Here is a 27,334-nt window from a genome sequence, read left to right on the forward strand (position 1 = left end):
GGGAGAGAGGGTGAAGGAAGAGAAACAACTTTACCAAAAAATAAAAATCAGAACAAGACAGGACATTCCTGACTTTGCAGCATGATCACAAAAAATGTCTCTCTGGCAAAAATTGTTAAGGCATCACCATTTTTCTCCAACAGCCATTCTAAAGCTTCACTCCTCAAACCATTCTCTTTTAAACCACCTGATACAATCTCTAAGAATTCTCTATTATTTAACTGTTAATTAGTCTAGCAGATAATTTGTCAGTATCATTTAACAAATCAAGCAGTTTTCCTTTATCAGTTTCACTGACACTGGAAATAATGCATGTTTTGCCAGATTTGCTCTTTCATTTAATATTTTTTAAAAAGTTTCCTTACAACCTGCCAACACTTTAGCATTTTAATTTTAACAAAAAATTTTATTAAATTTTGGTTTTAAAAGCTGATAAGGCGGGGACTTCCCTGGTGGCACAGTGGTTAAGAATCCACCTGCGAATGCAGGGAACACGGGTTTGAGCCCTGGTCTGGGAAGATCCCACATGCCACAGAGCAACTAAGCCCGTGCGCCACAACTACTGAGCCTGCGCTCTAGAGCCCACAAGCCACAACTACTGAGCCTGCACGCCTAGAGCCTGTGCTCCGCAACAAGAGAAGCCACCGCAATGAGAAGCCCGCGCACTGCAACGAAGAGTAGCCCCTGCTCGTTGCAACTAGAGAAAGCCCGCGCAGCAACGAAGACCCAACACAGCCAAAAATAAATAAATTAATTAATTAAATAAATTTATTAAAAAAAAGCTAACAAGGCAAAAATAAAATATTCATTATAATTCTACCTGTGTCTGTATTTCCTTAAACTTTTTCATCAGCTCTTTCATTTGCAGCTGACATTTTCCATATTCTACCTGCAACTGTAAGATATAAAAAGATCAAGCATCATTCTAAATTATTTTCTTAGCTTAAATGACATTTCAAAATATTTAAAACTTTGCAAATCAACCCACAAATAAGGGTATATGAGGTCTATTTCTACTAACAGATATTTAGTTAGATTACTGGTTTTTAAAGTTGGGCCTACCAATAATGTATTTTCTTTAGTTTCACATTCAATCTCCAAAGTTTAAAATTCAAATAAGGTAGAAAGAAATTTGTTTGCATGAAGTCTTGGGACAAATTATAACTTTGTATAAATCATGAAAAAATAAAATATTTTATCACACTGATTGCCTGTTGAGATTTTATATAGTCAGACACTTAAATTCAATCAAGCAAAATTATAACTAAATTTAGGCAAGCATCCAGAAAACATTGTTTTAAAAAGCAGATCTGAAGGCAGAAACTGCCTTAAATATTCTTTTAGTCTAAGAGCTGCTTCCCAAACACAGAATGTCTATTCAATAGTAAGCTGATGTCTGCATTTCAGGAGCCACAAAAGAGCAAAGTAACTGTCCTTCAAAATTCTGGTAATCCATACATCATTATATGTTGCCTCCTTTGCAGTTCCTTCTTCAGTCAGGATTTCTTCATATAAATCCAAACAATTTCTGGATGGTACAGACGATTTGGTAGCACTGTCTAGAACAAACAAACAAAAAAACCTTACATTAAAATATGTATTTCCAGATTCAATGAAATCCCTGTCAAATCTCCAATGGCATTTTTTCACAGAAATAGGAAAAACAATCCTAAAATGTGTATGGAACCACAAGACTGTGAATGACCATAGCAACCTTGAGAAAGAAGATCAAAGCTGGAGGCACGACACTTCCTGGTTTCAAACTATAACACTATAGTAATCAAAACTGTATTTTATTGGCATAAAAACAGACATATAGATCAATGGAACAGAACAGAAAGCCCAGAAATAAACCCAGGTATATATGGTCATAATTTATAACAAAAGAGCCAAGAATATACAATGGGGAAAGGGTAGTCTCTTCAATAAATGATGTTGGGAAAACTGGACAGCCACAAGCAAAAGAATGAAACTGGACCCTTATCTTACAGCACACACAAGAATCAACTCGAAATGAGTTAAAGACGTGAATTTAAAACCTGCAACCATACTTAATATCTTGTAATAACCTATCATGGTAAAGAATGTTGGGAATGCCCTGGCGGTCCAGTGGTTAGAACTTCGCACTTCCACTGCAGGAGGCATGGGTTGAATCCCTGGTCATGGAACTAAGATCCCGTAAGCAGCGTGACGTGACCAAAATAAATAGGTAATATAAAAAAAGAATATATATACATGTATAACTGAACCACTTTACTGTACACTTGAAACTAACATGACATTATAAATCAACTATATTTCAATAAAAATTTTTTTAAAAAACCTGAAACCATAAAATGCCTAGAAAAAAAATATATAGGGGGTAAGTTTCTGGACATTGGTCTTGGCAATAATTTTCTGAATTTGACACCAAGAGCAAAGGCAAAAGCAAAAATAAACAAGTGGGACTACATCAAATTAAAAGGCTTCTTTCTACAGAGCAAAGGAAATCATTAACAAAATAAAAAGACAACTTACGGAACGGGAGAAAATGCTTGCAATTTTTATATACATATATATCTGATTAGAAGTTAATATCCAAAATATATAAAGAATTCACACAACTCAACACAAAAAACTAAAAAATGGGCAGAGGAACTGAATAGACATTTTTCCAAAGAAGACATAAATGGCCAACAGGAACATGAAAAGGTACTTAACATCACAAATCATCAGGGAAATGCAAATCAAAACCACAATGAGGTATCATCTCACACTTATCAGAATGGCTATCATCAAAAATACAACAGATAAGTATTAGCGAAGATGTGGAAAAAAGGGAACCCTTGTACACTGTTGGTGGGAATCTAAATTGGTACAGCTACCATCAAAAACAGTATAGAAGTTCCTCAAAAAATTAAAAATAGAACTATCATATGATCCAGCAACCCCAGTTCTGGGTATATATTCAAAGGAAATAAAAACTGAATCTCAGATATCTGCACTCCTCTGTTCACTGCAGTATTATTCACAATAGCTAAGATATGGAAACAACCTAGGTGTCCACCAACAGATAAAGGAATAAAGATGTGGTATATGTGGGTGCATATATGTATGTATACATGTGCGTGTGTGTAAATATATGTGCATATATAAATATATAATGGAATATTATTCAGCCATGAAAAAGGACACACTGCCATTTGCGACAGCATGGATGAACCTTGAGGGCATTATGCTAAGTGAAATAAGTCAGAGAGAGAAAGACAAATACTATACAATATCACATGTGGCATCTAAAAAATCCAAATGCATAGAAACAGACACTGAAACGATAGTTACCAAGGGCTGGGGGTGGGGGAAAAGAAGAGATGTTGATCAAAGAGTACAAACTTCCAGCTATAAGACAAATAAATTCTGGGGATCTAATGTACAGCATAGTGATTACAGTTAATAAGACTACATTATATGATCAAAAGTTGCTAAGAGGCTAGATCTTAAAGAGATGGTAATCATGTGATGCTAGGCAGGTATTAGCTAATGCTGTGGTGGTAATCATTTTGCAATATTTAAGTGTATACAAATCAATATACTGTACATCTTAAACTTACTTAATGTTATATGTCAATTATAGCTCAATAAAGCTAGGGAAAAAAGAAAAATACATGTGTTAAGCTTTTTGATGTACTGTCTACCTCTACCCAAAGGGCTCTACAGTTCTCCATCTCTTGCATTTCATCCAAATCTATACTGATTTCACAGATTAGAAATGGAAAACCAATTTACCTAAAACAAATCTGTCAACAAATCAGGTGTAAGGATCACATTTGTTTGAAGCTTTGGAAGATTTTATTACAGAAAGGTTTTCTCATTTGGACAGGTCATTAGACTCTCGGCATATCACACTCCTACTGATACATTTGAAAATATTTATAGTAACTACCCTTTTCAAAAGTTCTAATATCATGTAGCCTGTGACAGTATGTGTGGTAATATATGTAGAAACCACCATCAGTTTCGTTTTCAATGGTACAAAATATTTTTGTACAAGGTCCAATTAAATCTGAGACCTAGATGAAAAACAAACCTAAGGGCTAGTTTATTTTATTGACCAAGCTTTGGGCAAAAAAATAATTACCTGAGTATAATGATTTCAAAGAAAAAGCAGATTGTTGAGGAGCTATGAGTTACTCCAGGAACTGATAACAACAAAATAAACACTTCCAACAGACTGACCAAACAAAATGAAAGTATTTTATTATAGAATTTACATACCAGAAACAGCACTGTCCAACCCAGCATATATGTCCAAAGAACCTTCATCATTATTTTTAAGAGGAGAAGCTGCAAAAAAAAATCAAAGACTAGTTAAAACTGACTCTATGCACTTAGTGGAGTTTTTCTATTCTGACTCTGAAGGACCAGAAAAAGAAAGACTTATTAGTCCATTGTCAAAAAATAAAATTGTTTAGAAGCTTTTGTACATCCTTATAAACACACACATCTTAGAACACAGGTTTAGACTTAAAAACTCACTTTCAAAAACAAGCTAGTAGGGGCGGGTGTAGGGGTGGTGGTGGTGGGATGAACTGGGAGATCGGGATTAACATATATTCACCAGTATGTATAAAATTGATAACTAATAAGAACCTGCTGTATAAAAAAATAAAATAAAATAAAATTCAAATATTAAAAAAAAGAAAGAAAAAAAAAGAAGAAAAAAACCCCACGCTAGTAAGAAGGTTACAACTCCAATAATAGCAGAATAGTTTCTATCAGAACAATCTTCCTGCAAAAACTATAAACTCTAAACAAAATATTAAAAGCTATCTGCAGTCAACGCTCTACCACTAGACTTACTGTGGTGTTTTGCAATATATACAAACATGGAATTATTACATTGTACATCTGAAACTACTATAATGTTATATATAAATTGTACCTAAATTAAAAAAAGAAAAAATTTAAAAAAAGCAATCTGAAGAACTAAAGAGCAATCTAAAGCAGGCAAAAACTGGAGAGGAGATGACACCTGAAAGAAGAAAACAGCACTGCATGAATTCCCTATCCCCCTTTTATTACAAGTTTTTGTGGAACGATAGGCTCTAGCTGGAGCCACACTTGGCACTGAAAACTCAGATGGAAACTTCTAGTCCTGATAGCTTAAAGAAACAGAGAAAAAACTTTGGGGGTGATAACAGCAACTAGAAAGAGGAAATCCAGAGTGCCACAGAGAGGACTCCTCAAATTGTACCCAAATCTGAATGACCCCCAAATTACACATGTAAAGGTTAGAACTCCCAAAAGTCCAGCTAAAGCTAAAGAAAGCTGAACAGAGATTTCAGCTGCTGTTCACCACAGGGAAGACAGAAGATTAAGTTCAGTCAAGATAAATACCTGCTAGAATTAAAAACACCAGCACTTTTCAGAGGAATATAACAGAATCCAATGTCTCTATAATATAACATTTACAATGTCCAGAATGCAATGCAAAATTACTCACTGGAAATCTTGGTAGAGAAATAAAAACAACTACAAGAAACAAATGAAAATTCTAAAACTGAAAGTACAATATCTAATGTAAAAACTTCAACAGAAAAGCCAGTGAGCTTGAAGATAGATCAATAAATTACTCAAATGGAAAAACAGAGAGAAAAAGATTAAAAAAAGAGAGAGAGAACAATCTTACTAACTTATAGTATATCAAAAGTTCTCACATACTATATATCTGGAGTCCCAGAAGAAAAGAGACAATGGGGAGGAAAATGATACTAGATCCTAGAAGGACAAAAATGGTAAATAACTGAGTAAATATAAAAGACTAATATTTCATCTTAATTGCTTTTAACTCCTCTTGATTTCTTTAAGATACATACAACAGTTTAAAATAAAAATTACAGCACTGTATCAAGGGGTTCACGACATCTTTAACATAAAGGGATGGATGGAGTTTAAACGCAACAATATGTACAAGATTATACAACTTACATAAAAAGATTCTTACATTTAAATAAGTAGACTGCAAAATGTTAAAGATGTATATTGCAATCCCTTCAGAAACCAATTGTAAAAAATAATGCAAAGGTGTAGCCAAAAACCTAATATATAAATTAGAATGGAATTCTAAAATATATTCAAATAATATTTGAAAGAAGGCAAGAAAATCAGAGAGAACAAAAACTGAGGAGACAAACTAAAATTTTAAAATGACAGAGGGACTTCCCAGGTGGCGCAGTAGTTAAGAATCCACCTGCCCATGCAGGGGACATGGGTTCAAGCCCTGGTCTGGGAAGATCCCACATGCCGCGGAGCAACTAAGCCCATGAGCCACAACTACTGAGCCTGCGCTCTAGAGCCTATGAGCCACAACTACTGAGCCCGCGTACCACAACTACTGAAGCCCACACGCCTAGAGCCCGCGATCTGCAACAAGAGAAGCCACTGCAATGGGAAGCCTGAGCACTGCAACGAAGAGTAGCTCCCCTCGCCTCAACTAGAGAAAGCCCGCATGCAGCAATGAAGACTGAACGCAACCAAAAATTAATTAATTAATTAATTTGTAAAAATAAAATAAAATGATAGATCTAAATTCAATCACAATAATAAAGGACATTATTGGGTTAACTGGTAAAACTGGTATAAAGATGGTAGATTAAATAAAATTACAGTATTAGTGTTAAATTTACTGAAATTGATAATTATGCTGTTCTTATGTAAGAAAACCAACTTTTTCTTGTGACATACCCACTGAAGTATTTGGAGGTAAAGGACCATAATGTATACAACTTAGTATCAAATGGGTCAGGAAAAAATTGTGTGTGTGTGTGTGTGCGTGTTTAAAGAAAAAAGTATGTGCACAATGTTAAAGCCACTGGCATAAAATATTAACGAGTGTTAAGTTTGCAGGAAACCAGGTAAAGGATTCTTTGCATGTTCTTATTCTTGTAACTTTTCTGTAAGTTTGAAATTACAAATATAATAAAAGACAAGCATGAAAATGTTACAGGAATAAAAATTTTTGTGAAATCATGTTAACTGGTAAAAAGTAAAATGTCCACTGTGTGTATGACTATCAAAAAAAATGTATGCATGTGGACAGGAACTTGAGAGAGAGCAATATGTAGAAATGAAAACAGTTATTTCCAGCAAATGAGATTAACAATATAGTTTTGTCCTTCAAAACAAGAGTTACAGGTGTGATAACAGTTAACCATTTGTGGGACTTCCCTGGGGGCACAGTGGTTAAGAATCCGCCTGCCAATGCAGGGGACACGGGTTCAAGCCCTGGTCTGAGAAGATCCCACATGCCACAGAGCAACTAAGCCTGTGCGTCACAACTACTGAGCCTGAGCGCCAGAACTACTGAAGCCCAGTGCCTAGAGCCCGTGCTCCACAACAAGAGAAGCCACCACAAGGAGAAGCCGCAACGAAGAGTAGCCCCCGCTCGCCGCAACTAGAGAAAGCCCATGCACAGCAACGAAGACCCAACGCAGCCAAAAATAAAATAAATAAATTTATTTAAAAAAAAAAAAAAGTTAACCATTTGTGAATCTAGGTGAAAAGTAAAGGTGGTCATTATATTATTCTTCCCATTTTTCTGTTTTTCAAAGAAAAAACATCATAAGAAAAATACATAGCAGCATAACAATTTGAAACCACATCAGCAAAAAATAATTAAATAACACCAAAAAAAAAAAAATAACGCTACCCAGAGTGGTTATGATGGCCATATTTCATGTGACTCCTTCCATGTCTATGGATATTAATATTTTAAAACATATATTTTGGGCTTGCCTGGAGGCGCAGTGGTTGAGAATCCGCCTGCCAATGCAGGGAACACAGGTTCGAGCCCTGGCCCGGGAAGATCCCACGTGCCGCGGAGCAACTAAGCCCGTGCGCCACAACTACTGAGCCTGCACTCTAGAGCCCGTGAGCCACAACTACTGAAGCCCATGCGCCTAGAGCCAGTGTTCCACAACAAGAGAAGCCACCGCAATGAGAAGTCCACACACTGCAACGAAGAGTAGCCCCAACTCACCGCAACTAGAGAAAAGCCCACACACAGCAACAAAGACCCAATACAGCTAAAAATAAATAAATAAATAAATTTATTAAAAAACAAAACAAAACAAAAAAACCCATATATTTTAAGCAAAAATGGAATTCTACTAGACGTGTTTTACAACTGCCCTTTTCATTCTATACCATAGTAAGCATAATTCTGATCAATAAATATACAACTGTATTCTCAAAAAATTTAATGATTGTCATAGCATAATTATAATTAAGACAATAGAACTAGATAAATGTTATGTCAGGATTTGGAAGTTTAAATTCTGTATATTATTAAAAATATTTCCATTTTATGAGCTTATTTTACTACCAGGTCTTCGCTCTTTCAAACTTATCATCTATTTGTGACTGTCAATTTTTCCCTGAACAATAAACAAGTACCACTGCATTTACTGGAAGTATTAACTTCAAGAGTCACAAATACCTATCATTCATGTATACATATTATATATATGTATATATTGTATATATATGTATTTAAATATATATATTTATATATTTTCCCCCCGCCCCCTGCCCCCCCAGCTCACGGCTTGTAGGATCTTAGTTCTCCAACCAGGGATCAAACCCAGGCCCAGGCAATGAAAAAGTGAAAGCACGGAGTCCTAACCACTGGACCACCAGGGAATTCCCCATATATTTTTTGATGTAACAATAAAAATCATTACTGCTTACATTGGCAAAGCCAATGTAAGAGGCCTGAAAGCATACAATAATAAGAAAGTTCTCACTTACTAAGCACTTTCTATTTGTCAAGCATTTTTATTGTATTAAATTCATTTATGTGCGGGGAGAAAAAGTTGATAATGACAGTGTTTTCAATGAGAATAACTAAATGACTTTGTAATTAAATAAGTAAACTTAGAAAGACAATTAAAATGAGCTCTTACCAGAAAAGACATCAAATAAACTTGTTCCATCACCATTGTCATCATCTGCTGCCATGATCCTATTTCTTTTTGATAGTCGCCATCTAAAGTATTAAATATAAATATTCTCCACTGTTAAAATCAACCTCACAATTCAGAGACTAAACTTAGCTTTAAGTTAAAAGACAACTTTCAAATTTGGACACACTGACAATGTTCACTCTACTGTGATTTTTTTTTTTTTAATATCTAACATTTTCCAAAAGCTAAAACTAGAAAACAAAAATCTTAAACTTGCTGATACGGTTAACTCATGCCACAAAGTAAATGATGCTAATTTTATAAAGTAGACCAAAATATAAATTAACTTGTATACTTAAATAAGCCAACTATCATAAAAGTGCAACTATATGGTGAGTTCTGTGAGTCCTCTTACCAAATCATCAAACCTGGTGGTGATCTTGGGGACTCTAGACACACGTGTTTTCACCAATAAGGGAGTAAGATGGGCAAAGAGCGAAGAGTTCGATACTATACTAGGTTGGTAAAGGTGTGGGAAAAGAGTGATGTATATACTCTAATACATCAAGTGTATACTGGTACAAGCTCTATGGAGGCAATATGGCAATAGCTGTCAAGTTTCTAAATGCAAACACTCTTTGACCCAACAATTTCATATCTAGTAATTTGCTCTACAGATATACAAGCACATGATCACAAAAATGCGTATACCAGAATATTCAATGTAGCACTGTTTGTAGCAGCAAGACTAGAAGCAACGTAAGAATCCAAAGCAGTAAAAAAAAAAAAAAAAAAAATCTGACTTATCTGACATTCTCCATTCTGCCCGTAAAATACATGAATGTTGCCTATGGTCAAAGAACTATGGCCACTGTGGCTCCTTGGGGTCACTAAGGCTACCTGTGCCTGCACACTTCTGCTCCCACCAACTGAGATAGTCACTTACCAACAACCAGGTGCATTTATTATCAAACCCAATTATGTTTATTTCCTTATTTTTCTAAGTAATAGTATGATGAAAGATTACATTACCAAAGGGAGTTATTTTCCAGTGAAAACTAGGCTGAATGTTCTGGAAAGACTAAAAGGCGAGTAGCAAGACACTTACAGTTGCTGTCAAATCAAGTAAGGGTGAGATAATCCAAAATACTGGAAAAGAAAATCTAGTCTGTACTCAGACTGACTCAGAAGTATCGAATTTCTTACTCTAATGAAGAAAGTGCTGGAAATCATAAGCAACGTCTTATGGGTGTGCAAGAAAGAAGTCAGAACTCTAACCATTGGATGTATACTCAAAGAAAAGGTCGTGGTTCTACCACAACAAATACAATTTATATATTATTCCTTTAAATAAAATTAAGGTATATGTATATCATTTTTTCTTCATTCCCCACATTCCCCATTTTTTCCAAATAGCTGAGTTGATTAATCAACTGTTATAATACAGCTTGTGCAATAATTACAAAAGGCACAAATGGCATAATCACATTTGGCAAATAACACAACTGACTCTTGGTAAAGCAAAACTCAACTGATGGAGCAGAAACTCACAGGCTTCCTGACGGTAATCAACTCCTAGCTGTAAACTGTCACACGGAGAGGGGAGCATCAGTCAATGGGTTTTTTACAAAATGGAGATCAATTAATCTAAAGATTTGGTTAAAAAGATGATTCGGTTAAACTGATCAAATAGATCAAAGCTTTCATTGCATCTCATTTCACACAGTTTTAGTTTTTACTACTAAAAAAGGATTCTACTTGTCTTGGTAAATTAAAACTGGGAAATACAAGAGATCTAACAAATCCTGGATCTTTTGTTCCTCATCTGTCTTAAATTTTCTCCAATTGTTCACGGGATCTTTGTCTCCAAACCTTAATTTCTAGGCCCCTATCACCAAATATATATATATATATTATATATATATATATATATATATATATATATATATATATATATATAATATATATATATATATTAATTACTTATAAATTTAAGAGAAAGTGACCATTTCTTAGTCACATCATATGTAGCATTATGAGATCTTCAAAATTGTTTCTGAGAATAATATATCTACATAGTAACATAAAGAAGTTGTCAAAAGAATATATGTGGTTTCTCACTATGTACTATACATAAAGTTAAAGGAATTGTGGCAATTATGATGTCTCTTTATTCCATATCTACCCTGTGTGATAATGGAGGTAAGCCTTGAAAATACTTCTGTTTTGCTAACTGGTACTACGTACAGCCTTGTCACTAGAGAGTGCTGGAGGGAGACTGGAAAGGAAGCCGGTTTCTCCTCCTAGTTTCAATGTGCCTGGCTAGCCAGGCTCCTGCAGGGCAAAGCTTTCTCCAGCATTCAGTTCCTGCAGTAGACAGTTTCTCCAGCACTAGGTTCCTGCAAGGGCACAATTTTTCTGCATGCTTGCCTCCTATACGTAAGGTTGCTATTACAATGGGCTCCTGCAGGACACAGCTTTCTCCTGCTAGGCTCATGGAGAGGGCAGCTTCTCCAACTCTTGGATCCCACAGCACCTGACAGCCAGCAGCATCCAGGAGCTTCCCCATGCACCTCCTGGCCAGATTCAAAGCAAGGTCACTAGAAAGGCACTTAGCAACTTCTCCACCATCCAATTAGCCCTGGCCACACTCTTTCCAATGAGGGGGAGACAGCTCTTCTTTGGATGATCTATCTCAGCCCTAAAGGTAGTGGCTGATCCTTATATCTGCTATTCCTACATTCCTTAGGGTTATCTTTAACTCTTTACTAAACAATTCCCAGTTATTCCAACCCTCTGTTCATAATGCTTTCTCTTTTCAAATTACCATGTGGTTTTTGTCTCCTGATTGGACCTTGTCTGATACAGGTAAGCAGTCACAATAGAGGTTTTAACACACTCTTCTCTGCTAATAAAGCAGTTAAAGAGATTTAAAGATACAGCTCTGAACACAAAATTGACAGGTTTGATCTGATGATTTTTACTGATATATTACCTACAGTAAAAGAACTTATATTACTTTCAAGCATATTTATAAAAACTGACACTATATCATAATAGAGCTAGTTTCAACAAATTTCATAAAAGTGCTTTTATCAATAAAATTTGAAATTAACAGTGCATTTTCAAATTTCCCAATTCCTTTAGAAATTTACAAACATAGGTCAAAGAACAAACATTAATGGAAACTGGGAAATACATAGAACTAAATAACAATGAATACACCACAGAACAAAATATTTGTGGGGTACAATCAAAATAGTACTTTTAGAGGAAAAGTTATAGCATTAAATAAATTTATAGGAAAAGAATACAAAATATTGAGGTCAACATTCAACTCAAGAAAAAGAACAAAGTAAACTGAAAGAAAGAAACACATAAAAAAGAGAAATTAATAAAAAGAAACAAACACTACAAAGATGAATAAAAATAAACACTGGCTCTTTGAAAAGACAAATCAAATAGGCATATGCCTGGCAAAACTAATAAAGAAAAAGAAAGAAGGCACAAACATTAGGAATAAAAAAGGAGTGACAGCTTCACATATAGCAGAGATTAAGTTATTAACAAAATATATTTGAAAGTTCAATGAAATGGATAGTTTTTTAGAAAAATGTAACTTGCCAAAACTGAAGAAACAGAAAATATGTACACATCTAGGAGGATTAAATTGTTTGATACAGTAATTAATCTACTCATGAAGAAACTACTAAACCCAGACAGTTTTACAGGTGAATCCTATCATACCTTCAAAGAACAGATAAACCATAATCTATTCCAGACAACAGATAGGAAAAAAAGAAGGCTGAGAGACAAATAAGTTTATAAGGTTAGTATAGTCTAGACATCAAAACTGGGCAAAGATAGGGCAAAACAGGAAAATTACAAGACAGGAAAACTACAAGTCGATCTTTCTTACGAACATACGAATAGCCTTTAAAAAAAAATTAGCCAGCTGCAGCCAGCAAGACGTTAAACAAAAAAGAAAAACAAAAATACACTACGGACAAGTAAGATTTATTCCCCAAAATGCTAGGATAGTATAGCATTAAAAACTCAATTCAGGGCTTCCCTGGCGGCGCAGTGGTTGAGACTCTGCCTGCCAATGCAGGGGACACGGGTTCGAGCCCTGGTCTGGGAAGATCCCACATGCCGCGGAGCAACTGGGCCCGTGAGCCACAACTGCTGAGCCTGTGCGTCTGGAGCCTGTGCTCCGCAGCGGGAGAGGCCGCGATAGTGAGAGGCCCGCGCACCGCGATGAAGAGTGGCCCCCACTCGCCGCAACTGGGGAAAGCCCTCGCACAGAAACGAAGACTCAACACAGCCAAAAATAAATTAATTAATTAATAATAAAAAAAAAAATACACTACGGACAAGTAAGATTTATCCCCCAAAATGCTAGGATAGTATAGCATTAAAAACTCAATTCATATAAGCACTGTCTTCTAGTTGATAAAGTTGCCTCCCAGCAGGGTATGAGTTGTTAGTTCTGATACTGTTATATGTGTATATTGGAATTGAACAATTTAAATAGATGGGTGGTAGATGGTGGGAGCCAGGTTTCTTGCTACTGAAGTGGAAGGTTACAGAAAACCAAGAGAACACACTAAAAATGACCCCTGTGGTAATGGATTATAGTTGAAGACATCAGTAAGAACTCACATTTAACTTAACATAGATACAGATGAATATACACAGAAATATTTACAGGTATATGTATATACATGAGTTAGTAGACACATACGTACTATTTCTTTGCTCCACCAGCAAAGCAGCAATAAGCACAACTAGTATCCATATCTTGGTTTCTAATACTATCCTCCATTAAGATGGACCAGGGCTTCTTGAAGAAATGGCTGATTCTAAGACAGGGGCAGAAAATGCACAAGATGAACATGGAGCATCTTACAGTGCAAGAAAGTAAGGAAGAGTCAAAAAAAAAAACAAACAAAAAAACTAACAGAGGTATGTCAAAGAGGCACTGGAACCAACTGAAAGAGCTCTCAATAGCCAAAGCTGGAACAATTTGAGCAACAAATTAAAATAGTACTGGATTATAACCCACAGCATAAAATAAACATACATGGTCCACACTGATATAAGTAAATTAGTAAATGGAGAAGAAACAAATCTTCCATGCAGAATTCCAAATAAATTATGCTGATACTCCACTCTAAAGCAGGCAGGGCCTAACTTCTCAACCCTCAAATGAGGGCTGTGCACTGTGACTTATTTCCAAAGAGTAGAGTATGGAATTGGGTGGGGGGCTAACTTTATGGTGAAGAAACCTGACAAACATTACTTCAGTCAAATGATCAAGCCAACATCAACAGTCATAAATCATGTTGATAATATGTACTCTTGATATGATATGATGAAAATGGCACTTTACCTTTGATGTTCCCAAAACCCATAATCTCAGTCTAATGATGAGATAAACATCAAATTCTAATTAGAGGAGTATCCTACAATATACCTGTCTAGTACTCCTCAAAACTGCTAAGGACACCAAAAACAAGGAATGAGAGAAAATGCCACAGTCGAGAGGAGCCCAAGAAGACATGACAACTAAATGTAATATCGTGTCCTGAAACAAAAAAAAGGATAGATATTGGCTAAAAATAAAGGAAATCTGAATAAACTATGGACTTCAATTAATAATAATGTATCAATTTTTTCATTAATTATAAGAAATTATCGTAAGATATTAATAGCAGCGAAAACTGGGGGGTGTAGGGTGACATATGGGGATTCTCTGTACTTCCTTATTTTTCTGTAAATCTAAAACTGATCCAATAATAGTCTACTAACTAAAAATTAGTATATTTCATGCTAGATTAGAAAAGAAAAAATATGATCATCTCAACATCTGCACAGGAAGGGCATACGATAAAGTTCAACACTAACTATCAGCAAAGTTGCAGTTTATGAAAGTTTAAGATGGGACCTTTCAGGAATTCCTTTGCGGTCCAGTGGTTTGGACTCTGACTCTATGCTTACACCACAGGGGGCACGGGTTCGAGAACTAAGATCCCACATGCTGGGCAGCGCGGCCAAGAAAAAAAAGATGGGAACTTTCATAAACTGATAGAAGACATATTTATACTAAATAAAAACAAAGCCCCTCACATTGGGACTTCCCTGGTGGCGCAGTGATTAAGAGTCCACCTGCCAATGCAGGAGACATGGGTTCAAGCCCTGGGCTGGAAAGATCCCACATGCCGCAGAGCAGCTAAGCTCATGCGCCACAACTACTGAGCCTGTGCTCTAGAGCCCACGAGCCACAACTAGTGAGCCTGTGTGCCACAACTACTGAAGCCCACGCGCCTAGAGCCCATGCTCCAGAACAAGAGAAGCCACTGCAATGAGAAGCCCGTGCACCGCAATGAAGAGTAGCCCCCGCTCGCCGCAACTAGAGAAAGCCCGTGCGCATCAACAAAGACCCAATGCAGCCAAAAATAAATAAATAAATAAATTTACTTATTTAAAAAAAACAAAACCCTCACGTTAATCATCATGCACGATGTTGAAACCATAGAAGCATCTCCTTCAAAGTCAAGCTTGCTTCTATTAGCAAAAAGAGTAAAACATGAAATGAGACAGAACTGGAAAGGAAGAAACAGAGCTGCCATTATTCACACTATGATCACCTACGCAGAAAATCTACAAATTATTAGAACTGGTAAGAGTTTCTCAAAGTTGCTGAATGTAAGATTATACACAAAAAGCAACAGGTTTCCTATATGACAGCAAACAGTTTTTAAACATTAACTGATAAGAAGATATTATTTACAACAACAAAACTATAAGGTACATAGGAATTCATCTAATACAAGACCTTTATGGAGAAAATAATAAAAGATCTAAATCAGAGATTTGAAAACCTTTTTTTCTTCTTTTTTTTTTTTCTGGCCATGCCGTGAGGCATGCGGGATCCTAGTTCCCCGACCAGGGATTGGACCTGCCCCCTACAGTGGAAGTGCAGAGCCCTAACCACTGGACCTCCAGGGACGTCCCCTGAAAACCTTTTCTTCTTAAAGGGTCAGGAAGTAGGCATTATATGCTTGTAGACCATCTGGTCTGTCACAAGGACTTAACTCTGCTGCTGTAGCTCCAAAACAACCATAGACAACTCGTAAATGAACAGAGGCAGCTGTGTTCCAATAAAACTTTATTTACAAGAACAGGCAGCCTACCTCTGCTCTAAATGACAAAATATGTCTCAATCATTTTGAGGAAAACTCAACATCAAGGTTGGCAAATTCTCCCTAACTTTATCAACTCAATGCAATCCCAAACTTAACAAGCTGACCATAAAATTCAAATTGAAGTGCAAAGGGCCTAGGAGAGTCAGGACATATTTTATTTTGATGGGGAGAGAGTAAATTTTTTATTGAAGTATAACATAAAAATAGAAAAAAGCACAAATCATAAGTAGACAGTCCTATATTTTTCACATACTGAACACATCCACGGAATTACCACTCAGATCAAGAAACAGACCATTACCAGCACGCTAGAAGTACTCTTTGGGCCCCCTTAAAGCCACTATCCCCTCCCAAATGTTGGCAAAAATGTGTGGAGGATAAAAGCATACACATTGCCAAGGACTTGCTTGGTTGGAGGGGAAGGACTTGCATGTCAGTGGAGGAGAGGGAGGTATCTGTGGAGATCTCTGTAGATTCCAAATGAGAATATTAACCTTGGAGGAAAGGCAGACATGGAGAACTGTAAATAAAACAGCCTAGTTGAAACAGACCTCAGAGCAGGATTGGGAGACAAAACTAAAATTTCATCAGTGTCAAACAGAAGATACTAAATGTCAAACCAACGTATCTGGTCTTGAACTTCCAGAAGATAAGAGCACTGAAGGTTGCTGAGTTAGTACATTGGTATAAAGAAAGGAAAGAGGAAGGCTAATGTGTGGAATGAACTGGAAAGACAAAAGTATAGGAAAAGAAACTGGGAGGGAGGCTACTATAAAAGTCCACATGATAAGACTTAACCCAAGACGGAGACAGTCAGAACGAAAAGAGTGATTACATGAGGCATAATAATGGAAGAAAGTAAATTACGTAAATGCCTGGATATGGAAAATATAAACTATCATCTCCTGCCTCAATTCACTCTCAAGCTAAAAGCTTCCATTATCTTTGACTCTTTCTTAGCACCACACTCACCTTCAAGCAGTCACAAATTCTTAGTGATTTTTAAGTCTCTCAAATTTAGTGTCTCCTTTGCACTCAGTCACTGCTCCAGTTTCAGATACAATTATTTCTCACTTAAATTATTATAAAAGTCTCCTAGCTAGTTTCTACACTACCAATATCTTTTTCCTCTTACCATTTTCCACACTGAGGCCAAAATCAACCCTGTTTATGTCTAGCTTGTGTTTCTCTCCCAGGTCAGAAACCTTCAACAGCTACCCCAAATAAAATTATCAAGTTGAGCTTCCCTAGCGCATAAACCCAAGGCCTTTCTAGAAATGTCTATGAGTGCTTTTGTATTTCTCACTGTTCCTCTCACACACTCCAGCCACAGCCACCACAGCACGTTTCTGTAATGCAAGTTAGCACATACATTATTGAGAAATAGAGAAATGATGTCAGTATAACCCAGAAATTACGTTGGTTCAGATGGGGTTCTTTCCCAGGATGTTAAAGTTTTGCACCATTAATGAACAGCAGCTAAACACAGCAAGTAAGAAGGAATCTAGTCCTGTACGTGCCACCCTTACCCTAGATACCCATCACTCCCCTTTCTTCCTCTAGTCTCAGTACAGCCGCAGGCTCTGTCTTGCATGGGCTTAAGCTTGGTTTCCCTCAATCTTTGTGGGAAGGAGGAGGGGGAAAAAGCCAAACACAAGGCAATGAGCCAGAGCCATCCAGTCCAGCGTCACAAGATTTCACATGAAGCCTGCATCTGCCTCTGTACTTACAACCTCTGATGTTTATGTCCCTCTTCTTGTTGCCGCAATCCTTCCTTATTCCTCCTTCCATCAAGCTATCTTCATCCTTATTTTTTCTTGAGGAAAAGACCTATATTTACTGAGATACTTATTTACTAGGAATTTAACATGTCTTTTAACTGTGCCGATATTTTAATTACAATTGATATTGTTCCTGTTGCTGCTCCAGTAATATGAGTAGATAGGCTTTGAGTATTCTGCTCCTATTTTTCCCATAAACCCTGTTTTAGTGAGTGATTTTGCAGAAGTAAAGGTTTTTCAAGAATACATATACCATTAGAGCAGAAATATCTGTACTTGCAGTTCCTGAAATATGCCATGTACTTCAACTCCACAATATCTTGCTCATTCTGTTTCCTCACCTGGACTGCTCATCCCCTTCCCAAACCCAGCTACCACACAAAAAATAAATTAGGGACTTCCCTGGTGGCACAGTGGTTGAAAGTCCGTCTGCCAATGCAGGGGACACGGGTTCGAGCCCTGGTCCGGGAAGATCCCACATGCCACGGAGCAACTAAGCCCATGCACCACAACTACTGAGCCTGCGCTCTAGAGCCTGCGCGCCACAACTACTGAGCCCACGAGCCACAACTACTGAAGCCCACACGCCTAGAGCCTGTGCTCCGCAACAAGAGGAGCCACTGCAGTGAGAAGCCCACGCACTGCAACTTAAGAGTAGCCCCCGCTCACCGCAACTAGAGAAAGCCCACACGTAGTGACGAAGACCCAATGCAGCCAAAAAAAAAAAACTTTTTAGAGGCATAGTTAATTCCCAATCCCTTATTCTATCAACATGCTGAACATGTCATTATTGCATTTACCAATCTCTACTGGAATCATCTGCCTTCTAAAGTTTTCCTTAAACTTTAACATGCATCAGAAAATCCTGGAGAAGTTTCGTAAGGCACAGCATTAAGATCACAATGCTTGTGATGGCCCCAGGGACTGAAGGCAGGGTCTGGCCCCTGCAAACTCCTCTCCCTGACTCTTCCTCTAGTGCCTCTTTCAGGTGCTCACATGCACATTGGTCCTTCCTGCCTCAGGAAATTTGCAGATGCTGTTCCTTCTACCTAAATAAGCTCTTCACCACCATCACCTAGTTCTCTCCCCTAAATCGGTTAGACTTCAGCTCAGATGTCACTTCTTCCAGGAGATCCTCCCTGTCTCCTGTCTCCCTCTCTTCACCAGCCTGATGGGGCCATGGTAGGCCTATCCCGGGATCCCCAAGGACCTTGTAGGTTATGTTAAGGCATTTACTCTTCTATCTAGAAGAGAACAGGGAGCCACCAAAATGTTGCCAGCCAGGAAAAATAAGATCAAATATGCTGGTAGGTCTGGGGCTAGAGAATTACGAACAGCAGCAAGCAGCTTACTTGGGACACAGATGACCCTTGCTCAGCAAGCAGTGGCCTCATCCTACCTCCCCAGGGGACCTCCAGTAATTCCCTATGGTAGTGTTTTCCAGAATGGGGCATGACTATCACCGGGGGCTCTAGGGATAATTTTAGTGGCATATAACCAAATATTTTTCAAAGATTAACATATTTATTTCAATGGGGATTCAAAAATAAAACTTGCATTCTAAACCCATGATTTCATGGCTATTATTGCTTAGGACAAACTTCATGAGGTTGATACTCAACTGACTAACTAAAGCTTGGGGCCTCTTGCTCAAGTCAAACTTGCCAAGTACCCTTAAAAATCCCTCCACTTCTTTCTCTATACAACTCTCCTGCCTGAAATGTCCTTCCAACCCCCTGCTTTGGAAATTCTACATACCTTTCAAGGTCTCAGTTGAATCCCCGCTCAGGAAAGTGGCCTTCAATTAGGGTAGGAGATTGGCATAGTGGTTAAAAACTAAGGCTTATCAAATGTAAATTTTGGACTTTGGGTGATAATCAGGTATCAATGTACCAATGATTGTGTATCAGTGATGTACAAAGTTCACTAATTGTAACAAATGCACCACTCTGGTGTTAGATGTTGATAGAGGGAGGAAGTTGTGTGTTGGCGCAGGAAGCATATGGAAACACTCTGCATTTTTGCTCAATTTTGCTGTGAACTTAAAAATGCTCTAAAAAATAAAGTCTATTTAAAAAAAGAAAGAAAAGAAAAACCTGGAGAAGTTAAAACACAAGATTTGGTGGGCCCATCTCTGAAGTTTCTGATTCAGTAGGTCTGAGATGAGGCTTGAGAATTTGAATTTCTAAAAAGTTCGCAGGTAATGCTGCTGGGGATCACACTCTGAGAACTGTTATTTTAGACCAGTGCTGTCCAATAGAACTTTCTATGATGATAAAAAATGTTCTATATCTGAGCTGTCCAGTATGGTAGCTACTAGCCACATGTAGCTATTGAGTACATGAAATATGCACAGTGTGAATGACTATTCGTTTCCTATTGCTGCTCTACCAAATGACCACAAACTTCATGGCTTAACACAAATTTATTACCTTACAGTACTGGAGGTCAGAAGTCTCACTGGTCTAAAAATCAAGGTTCAGGAGGGCTGCATTCCTTCTGGAGGCTATAGGGGAGAAACTGTTCTTTGCTCTTCCCAGCTTCTAGAAGCTGCCTATGTTCCTTTGCTGGTGGCTCCTTCTCCCACCTTCAAAGCCAATAGTGTGACATCTCCTCACCTCTTGACCTCTGCCTCCATGGTCAGACTTGCTCCCCTCCCCACCTTCCTCATGCTTCTGTCATCACATGGCCTTTCCTGTCACTTACTCGCCTGCTTTCCTCTTAAGGACACTTATGATAATACTGGCCAACTGGATAATCCAGGATACTCTCCCCATTTCAAAATCCTAATCACATCTGCAAAGTTTCTTTTCGGGGGGGGGGGGGTGCACCACGTGACTTGCGGGATCCCAGTTCCCCAACCAGGGATTGAACCCATGCTCCCTGCAGTGGAAGCACAGAGTCCTAACCACTGGACCTCCAAGGAATTCCCTCCAAAGTTTCTTTTGCCATGTAAAGCAACATATTCATAGGTTCCTGGGATTAGAACATGGACATATTGGGGAATCCATTATTCAGCCTAACACACTGAGGTTGATGTTTAAATTGTAATTAATTTTAATTAAAGTTAAGGGACTTCCCTGGTGGTCCAGCAGTTAAGACTCCACACTCCCAATGCAGGGGGCCTGGGTTTGATCCCTGGTCAGGGAACTAGATCCCACATGCTGTAACTAAGAGTCCGCCACAACTAAAAAGATCCCACATGCCACAACTAAAGATCCCGCACACTGCAAATAAGATCCCACATGCCGCAACTAAGACCCAGAGCAGCCAAAAAAAAAAGATGATTAAAAAAAAATTTTAAGTTAAAGAGGGAATTCCCTCTTTAACTTTATTACAATTTAATTACAATTACAATTGTGGTTATTACAATTTAATAACACATAACTGGCTCTAAATGCTATTGGGCCCTTGTAAAAAGGTATCCGAATACTTTCCTAAGGTGACAAGCTCCTAGACATCAATATCTTATTTTCTACAACTGCAAAGCAGTTTGGATTGAACATTTGATGGGCAAACACAAGGAGGTCGGGATAGAGAGCAAGAACTGACACAAAAAGTAGGGGTACCAGATCAGATTTATAGACTCCTCTGCTGCCCCTCAGTGCTTGAAAATTAGGATATGTTTGTACTAAAAAACAAATCAACAGTCAGCAATAAGATGCTAAAGTTAATAAAGTAAACGCATTCCTGTAAGTCCAAGCTCACCAAGTCCAAAACCAAAAAAGATCACCTTTCTATCAACATTTGTCACCTCCTGACATTGCTACTTCTTTAAGTAGCATCCCTACAGATGCTACCCTACAACGCTTCTCCCATGTTTCCTCATTCTTGCTATTGAAATTTGTTTCAGACCCCCCACTGTAGCTATCCAGTTATCTCCCCTCTCCAAACACATGTTACACACAACAGTTGGGTTAGTTCTTCCAAAGCAATCCTGCTCATCTCACTTCCTGCTCAAAAACTTTGTATTACTTCCCAATGTCTACTGAATAAAGTCAAGAAAGGCACCTACCTTTCTAGCCCTATCACTCACTATCCCAAGGTTTCCAAAACCCCAAGGTTCAGTGAAACTGGGTTTGTGTTCGTAAACACACTTCCTGACACCATCTCCCCACATCTATCTAAGAGCCCACAAGCAAGCCTGGGTTTGAATACCCAGAGATTAGAATGTGAGAATTCAGATTTTAGAAAAGTCCAGTGATATAATTACAATACTTGGGCTTCATCCACTATGGAATGAGGGAACCACTGAAGGCTTTTAAAGCAGAGAAATATCATGATCAAATCTGCTTTTCAGACATTCAACTCTAGCAAGAAGAGTATAGAAAATATTAGTGGCAAGGGAGATAGAAAATGCTATTAAAACATGCAGGAGAAGGGTTTCCCTGGTGCGGCAGTAGTTGAGAATCCACCTGCCAATACAGGGGACATGGGTTCGAGCCCTGGTCTGGGAAGATCCCACATGCCACGGAGCAACTAAGCCTGTGTGCCACAACTACTGAGCCTGTGCTCTAGAGTCCGCGAGCCACAACTACTGAAGCCCCTGCGCCTACAGCCCGTGCTCCACAACGAGAGAAGCCACCGCAATGAGAAGCCCACGCATGGCAACTAAGAGTAGCCCCCGCTTGCCGCAACTAGAGAAAGCTCGCGCGTAGCAACGAAGACCCAACACAGCCAAAAAAAAGTGCAGGAGACAATGAGGGATGATTAAGTTATTAGTAGTGGAAATAAAGACTAGGAGCAGACCTGAAAGATTTCTGTAGCAGAATCAAAAAGATTTAAGGGAAAGGGTATTCAAATATCCAATCTTGCCCATTTCAAAACCACAGCCTGAGCTGTCTTTTCAAAATGAAAATCTGATGTTTCCTCCTCTGCTTAAAACCCTTCAGTGCTTGCAGCTGATCTTAGGTTAAAAAACAAATTTTGTCACAATTCTTCTTACCAAGCCCTGAGTGACCCGGCCTCTCACCACTCCTCTAGGGTTATTCTGCAGCATTCTCCCCCATTCTCTGCTCTGATCATATTGGCCTTCCTTCAGCTCCTAGAACACACTGTTTGTCCCTCCCACCACAGCGCCTCTGCAGGGAGTGTTCTTTCCTCACTGTTCTCCTTCACTCAACTCATCTGTGTGTCATAGTGGCTTAAGTAATGTTTGAGACTTCCCTGGCTACCCTTTCTCTCCACTAGGTCAGGTCCTCTGTTAAATATTCTTATACCACTTTGTCCTTTCTCTACATGGCCTCTTTTCAGTTTATGATGACATTTTTTGTGGAATTCCTAGAGAAATATCCACCTCACCCGCTAGGCTATAAGCTCCACCAAGAACAGGCCTGGCTCTGTTCTGTTCACCATTGTATCCCCAGCTCTCAGCCCAGAGCCTGACAGGTTGGTAGGTAATAAAAAAATAATTACTAAATTAATCAAAATCCCAATTTGTTACAGACAACTCTGCAGTTCCTAGCTTGAATAACAAGGTAGTCATGCTTTTAACTGAAATGGAGAACCAAAGAAGCCATGTTGAATTATCTGTCGAACATCCAGCAGAAAATGTCTAAATAGACAGTTGGAAAATGGAGTATATAGCACAGAAGACAAGACATAATTGCTACTATTTGCAACAGCCAAGACATGGAAACAACCTAAAAGTCCATCGAGAGATGAATGGATAAAAAAGATGTGGTACATATATACAATGGAATACTACTCAGCCCATAAAAAAGAATGAAATATTGCCATCTGCAGCAACATGGATGGACCTAGAGATTGTCATACTGAGTGAAGTCAGAAAGAGAAAGCCAAATACCATATGCTAGCACTTATATGTGGAATCTAAAATATGATGCAAATGAACTTATTTACGAAACAGAAACAGACTCACAGACATAGAAAACAAATTTATGGTTATCAAAGGGGAAAGGGGGTGGGGAAGGGATAAATTAGGAGTTTGGGATTAGCAGATACACACTACTATATATAAAATGAACAACAAGGTCCTATAGCACAGGAAACTATATTCGATATCTTATAATGAAGCATAATGGAAAATAATATGAAAAAGAATATATATATACATATACATAAATATATAACTAAATCACTGCTGTACACCAGAAACTAGCACAACATTGTAAATCAATTATACTTCATCAATTAAAAAAAAAAGACATAATTGCTGTAGCCAAGATTACTCTTGAAATTATAAAGGCCAGTGATTCTCTTGAAAAGGAAATGAGGAAGGAGAGGAGGAAAACTTAGGTATCAGAATCTCTTGCAAAGAACGATTTTTCACACTTGCTCTCACCTTTCCCCAAATGAGGATCTCAGTATACAATGAGAGTTGCTTGTGATAGGAGAGTTGCACCTAAGTGAAGAGGCAAAATTTTCAAAGTTGAGAACCAAGAAAAGAGTTGCAAGCTCACTCATAATCTTTTGAGGAACAATCCCAATGGATTCAGATGTGAAGTCGAAGCAGATGAGAGAAGGATCACCTAGACTTTTGTGAGAGGACAACGTCTTTAAGAGACAGTCTGGAGGAAGTTTCCTTTAAGAAAAAAATCGAGGGAATGAAATAAACATTTGTAGTGAAAAACAAAAACGTGTAGAGAAAGAGTCAGGGGAGAGGGAGAGGGTATTTTTAGGCTCATGGGAAACACTTAATCCAATACAGCAAGACCCCTAAAAAGACGTAAGGGGAAAAGAATAACAAACGCCACATATACTGTACACTATGTGCCAGACACTGGCCTAAAATGCTCTAAATACATTATCAATTTACTTTAAATACTCCCAAAAGTCCTATGGGGTACAGACTATTCTTTTTCCCAATTTACAGATGAGGAAACAGATAAGAGAAACTTGCCCCAAGGTCAAACAGCTGGTAAAAGGCAGATCTGGGCTTAGATCCCAGCTGTCTCTAAAGCCATATGACAAAATCAAGAACATTCATTAGAGAGAAGAGTATAACAAATTTTTTAACGGGCGATCTCTTGTAAAATGGCAAGAAACGCCAGGAGATAACTGGAGTATGGGGATTCTGGCCCTGAAGGCCTCTGTCCGCCTCCTATCAAAGGAGCCCTGAGTGAGATGGGGGAGGGGTCCTGAAAAGAGGCAAGGTTTGGAACTGGAGCTGTGGACAACGGGAAAGACCAGAGAGGAATCAGAATCAATGCCAACTTGATGCCTGAAGCGCAAATCCTGAGATTCTACGAATTACACATTTACATCCGATTCAGGGCCTACTATGTGTTAGGCATGGCTCTCTTCGCTGTAGAGATTAAGATAAACAACTTCTCTGGGCGTAACAGGAGCGGAAACAACCAACATCAATGATCACCAGACACAGGAAAAACCCATTCCTCCAGAGAATCCCATCCGAAAGATTTAATTTAAGAGTACATTCCAAGGGAAGATTGGTTTTGGGGGGGAGGGGCAGGAAGAGCGGTCGAAAGGACACTTCCTACCTGCGCTCACCCTCGCCCCCGCCCCCGCCCGGATACTCTCGAGGGACCACAGAGGGATTGGGGGTGAAAGCCCAGAAGCTGCATCCGAGGGCGGCGGGAACGCGGCTTCCTGGGAGCCCCGGACATCAGACGCGCCATCCCCCCGCCACAGACTCCGCCGCTGCCTTTAACTCCCTGGCTCCCCGGACGCCGCCGGCCTCCTCTCAGAGCACTACCGCGCAGGGCAACCTCTTCCCCAGCAGCCCCGCGCAGACCAGAACCCCGAAGCAACTTACCCGCCCCGCCTGGCCCAAGGTAGCCTAGGGTCCTCTCTGAACACCGAGGTCTCTCTGGCGTCTCCACCAATGCCAGCGCGCTATCAGCACGTGGAGGCGGGATTGAGCGCCCAAGGCCAATCAGATCAGACGCAAGGCACGTCCCCGGCGCACATTCCTAGTTCCCGCCTTTGGGAGGGATTAAAAAAAACACGGTTGGCGCCAAACTCCTGTAGTCTTCTAGGGGCTTCAGGGAAAGGGGCGGGGTCTGATCTGGCGGGGAAGGAGGGGTGCGGCTCCGCTACCGTCGGGGCAGGACCTTGGCCGAGGTAGGGGCGGTGTCTGGGAGAAGCTCTTTAATGAAAGGGAAAGTAACATCTGAGAAGGCCCTGTCATTTATTTAGTTCTTTTTTAAAAAAATAAATTTATTTATTTTATTTATTTATTTTTGGCAGTTTTGGGTCTTCGCTGCTGCGCGCGGGCTTTTCTCTAGTTGCGGCGAGCGGGGGCTACTCTTCGTTGTGGTGCGCGGGCTTCTCACTGCGGTGGCTTCTCGTTGCGGAGCACAAGCTCTAGGCGCGTGGGCTTCAGTAGTTGTGGCACACGGGCTCAGTAGTTGTGGCTCTAGAGCGCAGGCTCAGTAGTTGTGGCGCACGGGCTTAGTTGCTCCACGGCATGTGGGATCTTCCCGGATCAGAGCTTGAACCCGTGTCCCCTGCGTTGGCAGGCGGATTCGCAATCACTGCGCCACCAGGAAAACCCTATTTAGTTCTTTATTCTGTTAATTCGATTGATTGTTAACCGCGTGCTAGACAGGTGCGGGTGCTGGCTCGATGACGATGAGTACGCACTGTTGTTCCCTCAGACACTTTACTGAATGATAAGCAATTTACCTCAGGGAGTTTGGAGCTTCGAGGAGGGGATACCAGGCCAGTGGGGTGGGAGGGAGAGGAGTGCTTTTTAGAGGTAGACTACCGGCGTCGTCTCTTAGAACCTGCAGGAATCTGAGGTGCCTGTAGGGTCTAGCCTCCGGAGGCTGGGCCTGCGCCATTGATTGGTGGGGAAATAAAGCCAACTTCCAATGCTACCTCAACGAGGGATTTGATCTTGATCCCTAGTCCTTTCCTCCTGTTTTGTCCACTTTAACAACTTGCAACTGTCATAACAATTTATTGCATATTTTTAAAGTTTTCAAAAAGGCCCCATTTGGGAGAATATGTTCTCTGGAAGAATACTGGTTTCCTAGATTCTCCCCCAGCCACCTACCTTCGCTTCTGAAGAGAAGTTAGTCAGCCAGCATTCCAGGTAGTGGAAAGGGAAAGAGTAGAGGGTGTGCAATCACAAAGCATTCGGTGTTGCTGGAGCATAAAGCACGAGATGAGGCTGGAGAGGGAGGAAGGGGTGAGACTTTGAAGCCTCCCTAAGAGCTCGTCTTATGGGCGGGGATGGGGAGCGCCACTGAAGGATTTTAAGCTTGGGGTGCTGGTGATCTGATTTGCATTAGTAAGATCTGTTGGCCTTGAGAAGCAGGATTTTGAGATGCTGTTGCAGTGATCCAGGCTAGAGAAGATGAGGACCTGAGGGAGATGGCAGGTAGGCTAGGGGATTGATTTTAGAATATGTAGGAGATGAAAGTGACAAAACTTAGCAATTGGTTGAATACTGGTTTTCACCATGAGGGCTTAA

General features: G+C 39.3%; 1 protein-coding gene across 4 annotated transcripts in view; it reads right to left on the reverse strand.

Moving 5' to 3' along the window:
• The window catches only part of CASP8AP2 (caspase 8 associated protein 2), a 42,890-nt gene extending 17,161 nt beyond the window's left edge, over window positions 1–25,729 (reverse strand). For 2 of the 4 annotated variants that reach the window (XM_036871010.1, XM_036871013.1), the window contains exons 1-5: window positions 25,670–25,729; window positions 8,943–9,025; window positions 4,255–4,323; window positions 1,459–1,559; window positions 821–895 (exon numbers count right to left, since the gene is read on the reverse strand). In XM_036871010.1, the coding sequence (XP_036726905.1) occupies window positions 821–895; window positions 1,459–1,559; window positions 4,255–4,323; window positions 8,943–8,997 (300 nt within the window). In that variant the 5' untranslated portion in view covers window positions 8,998–9,025; window positions 25,670–25,729. Of the gene's footprint in view, window positions 1–820; window positions 896–1,458; window positions 1,560–4,254; window positions 4,324–8,942; window positions 9,026–13,690; window positions 13,778–24,235; window positions 24,336–25,669 lie in introns of those variants that run through there. The other 2 variants (XM_036871012.1, XM_036871011.1) reach the window with 2 other exon arrangements.
• Window positions 25,730–27,334: the final 1,605 nt, after the last annotated feature.

This window comes from Balaenoptera musculus, chromosome 12 (genome assembly GCF_009873245.2).
Source record: "Balaenoptera musculus isolate JJ_BM4_2016_0621 chromosome 12, mBalMus1.pri.v3, whole genome shotgun sequence".
NCBI lineage: Eukaryota > Metazoa > Chordata > Mammalia > Artiodactyla > Balaenopteridae > Balaenoptera > Balaenoptera musculus.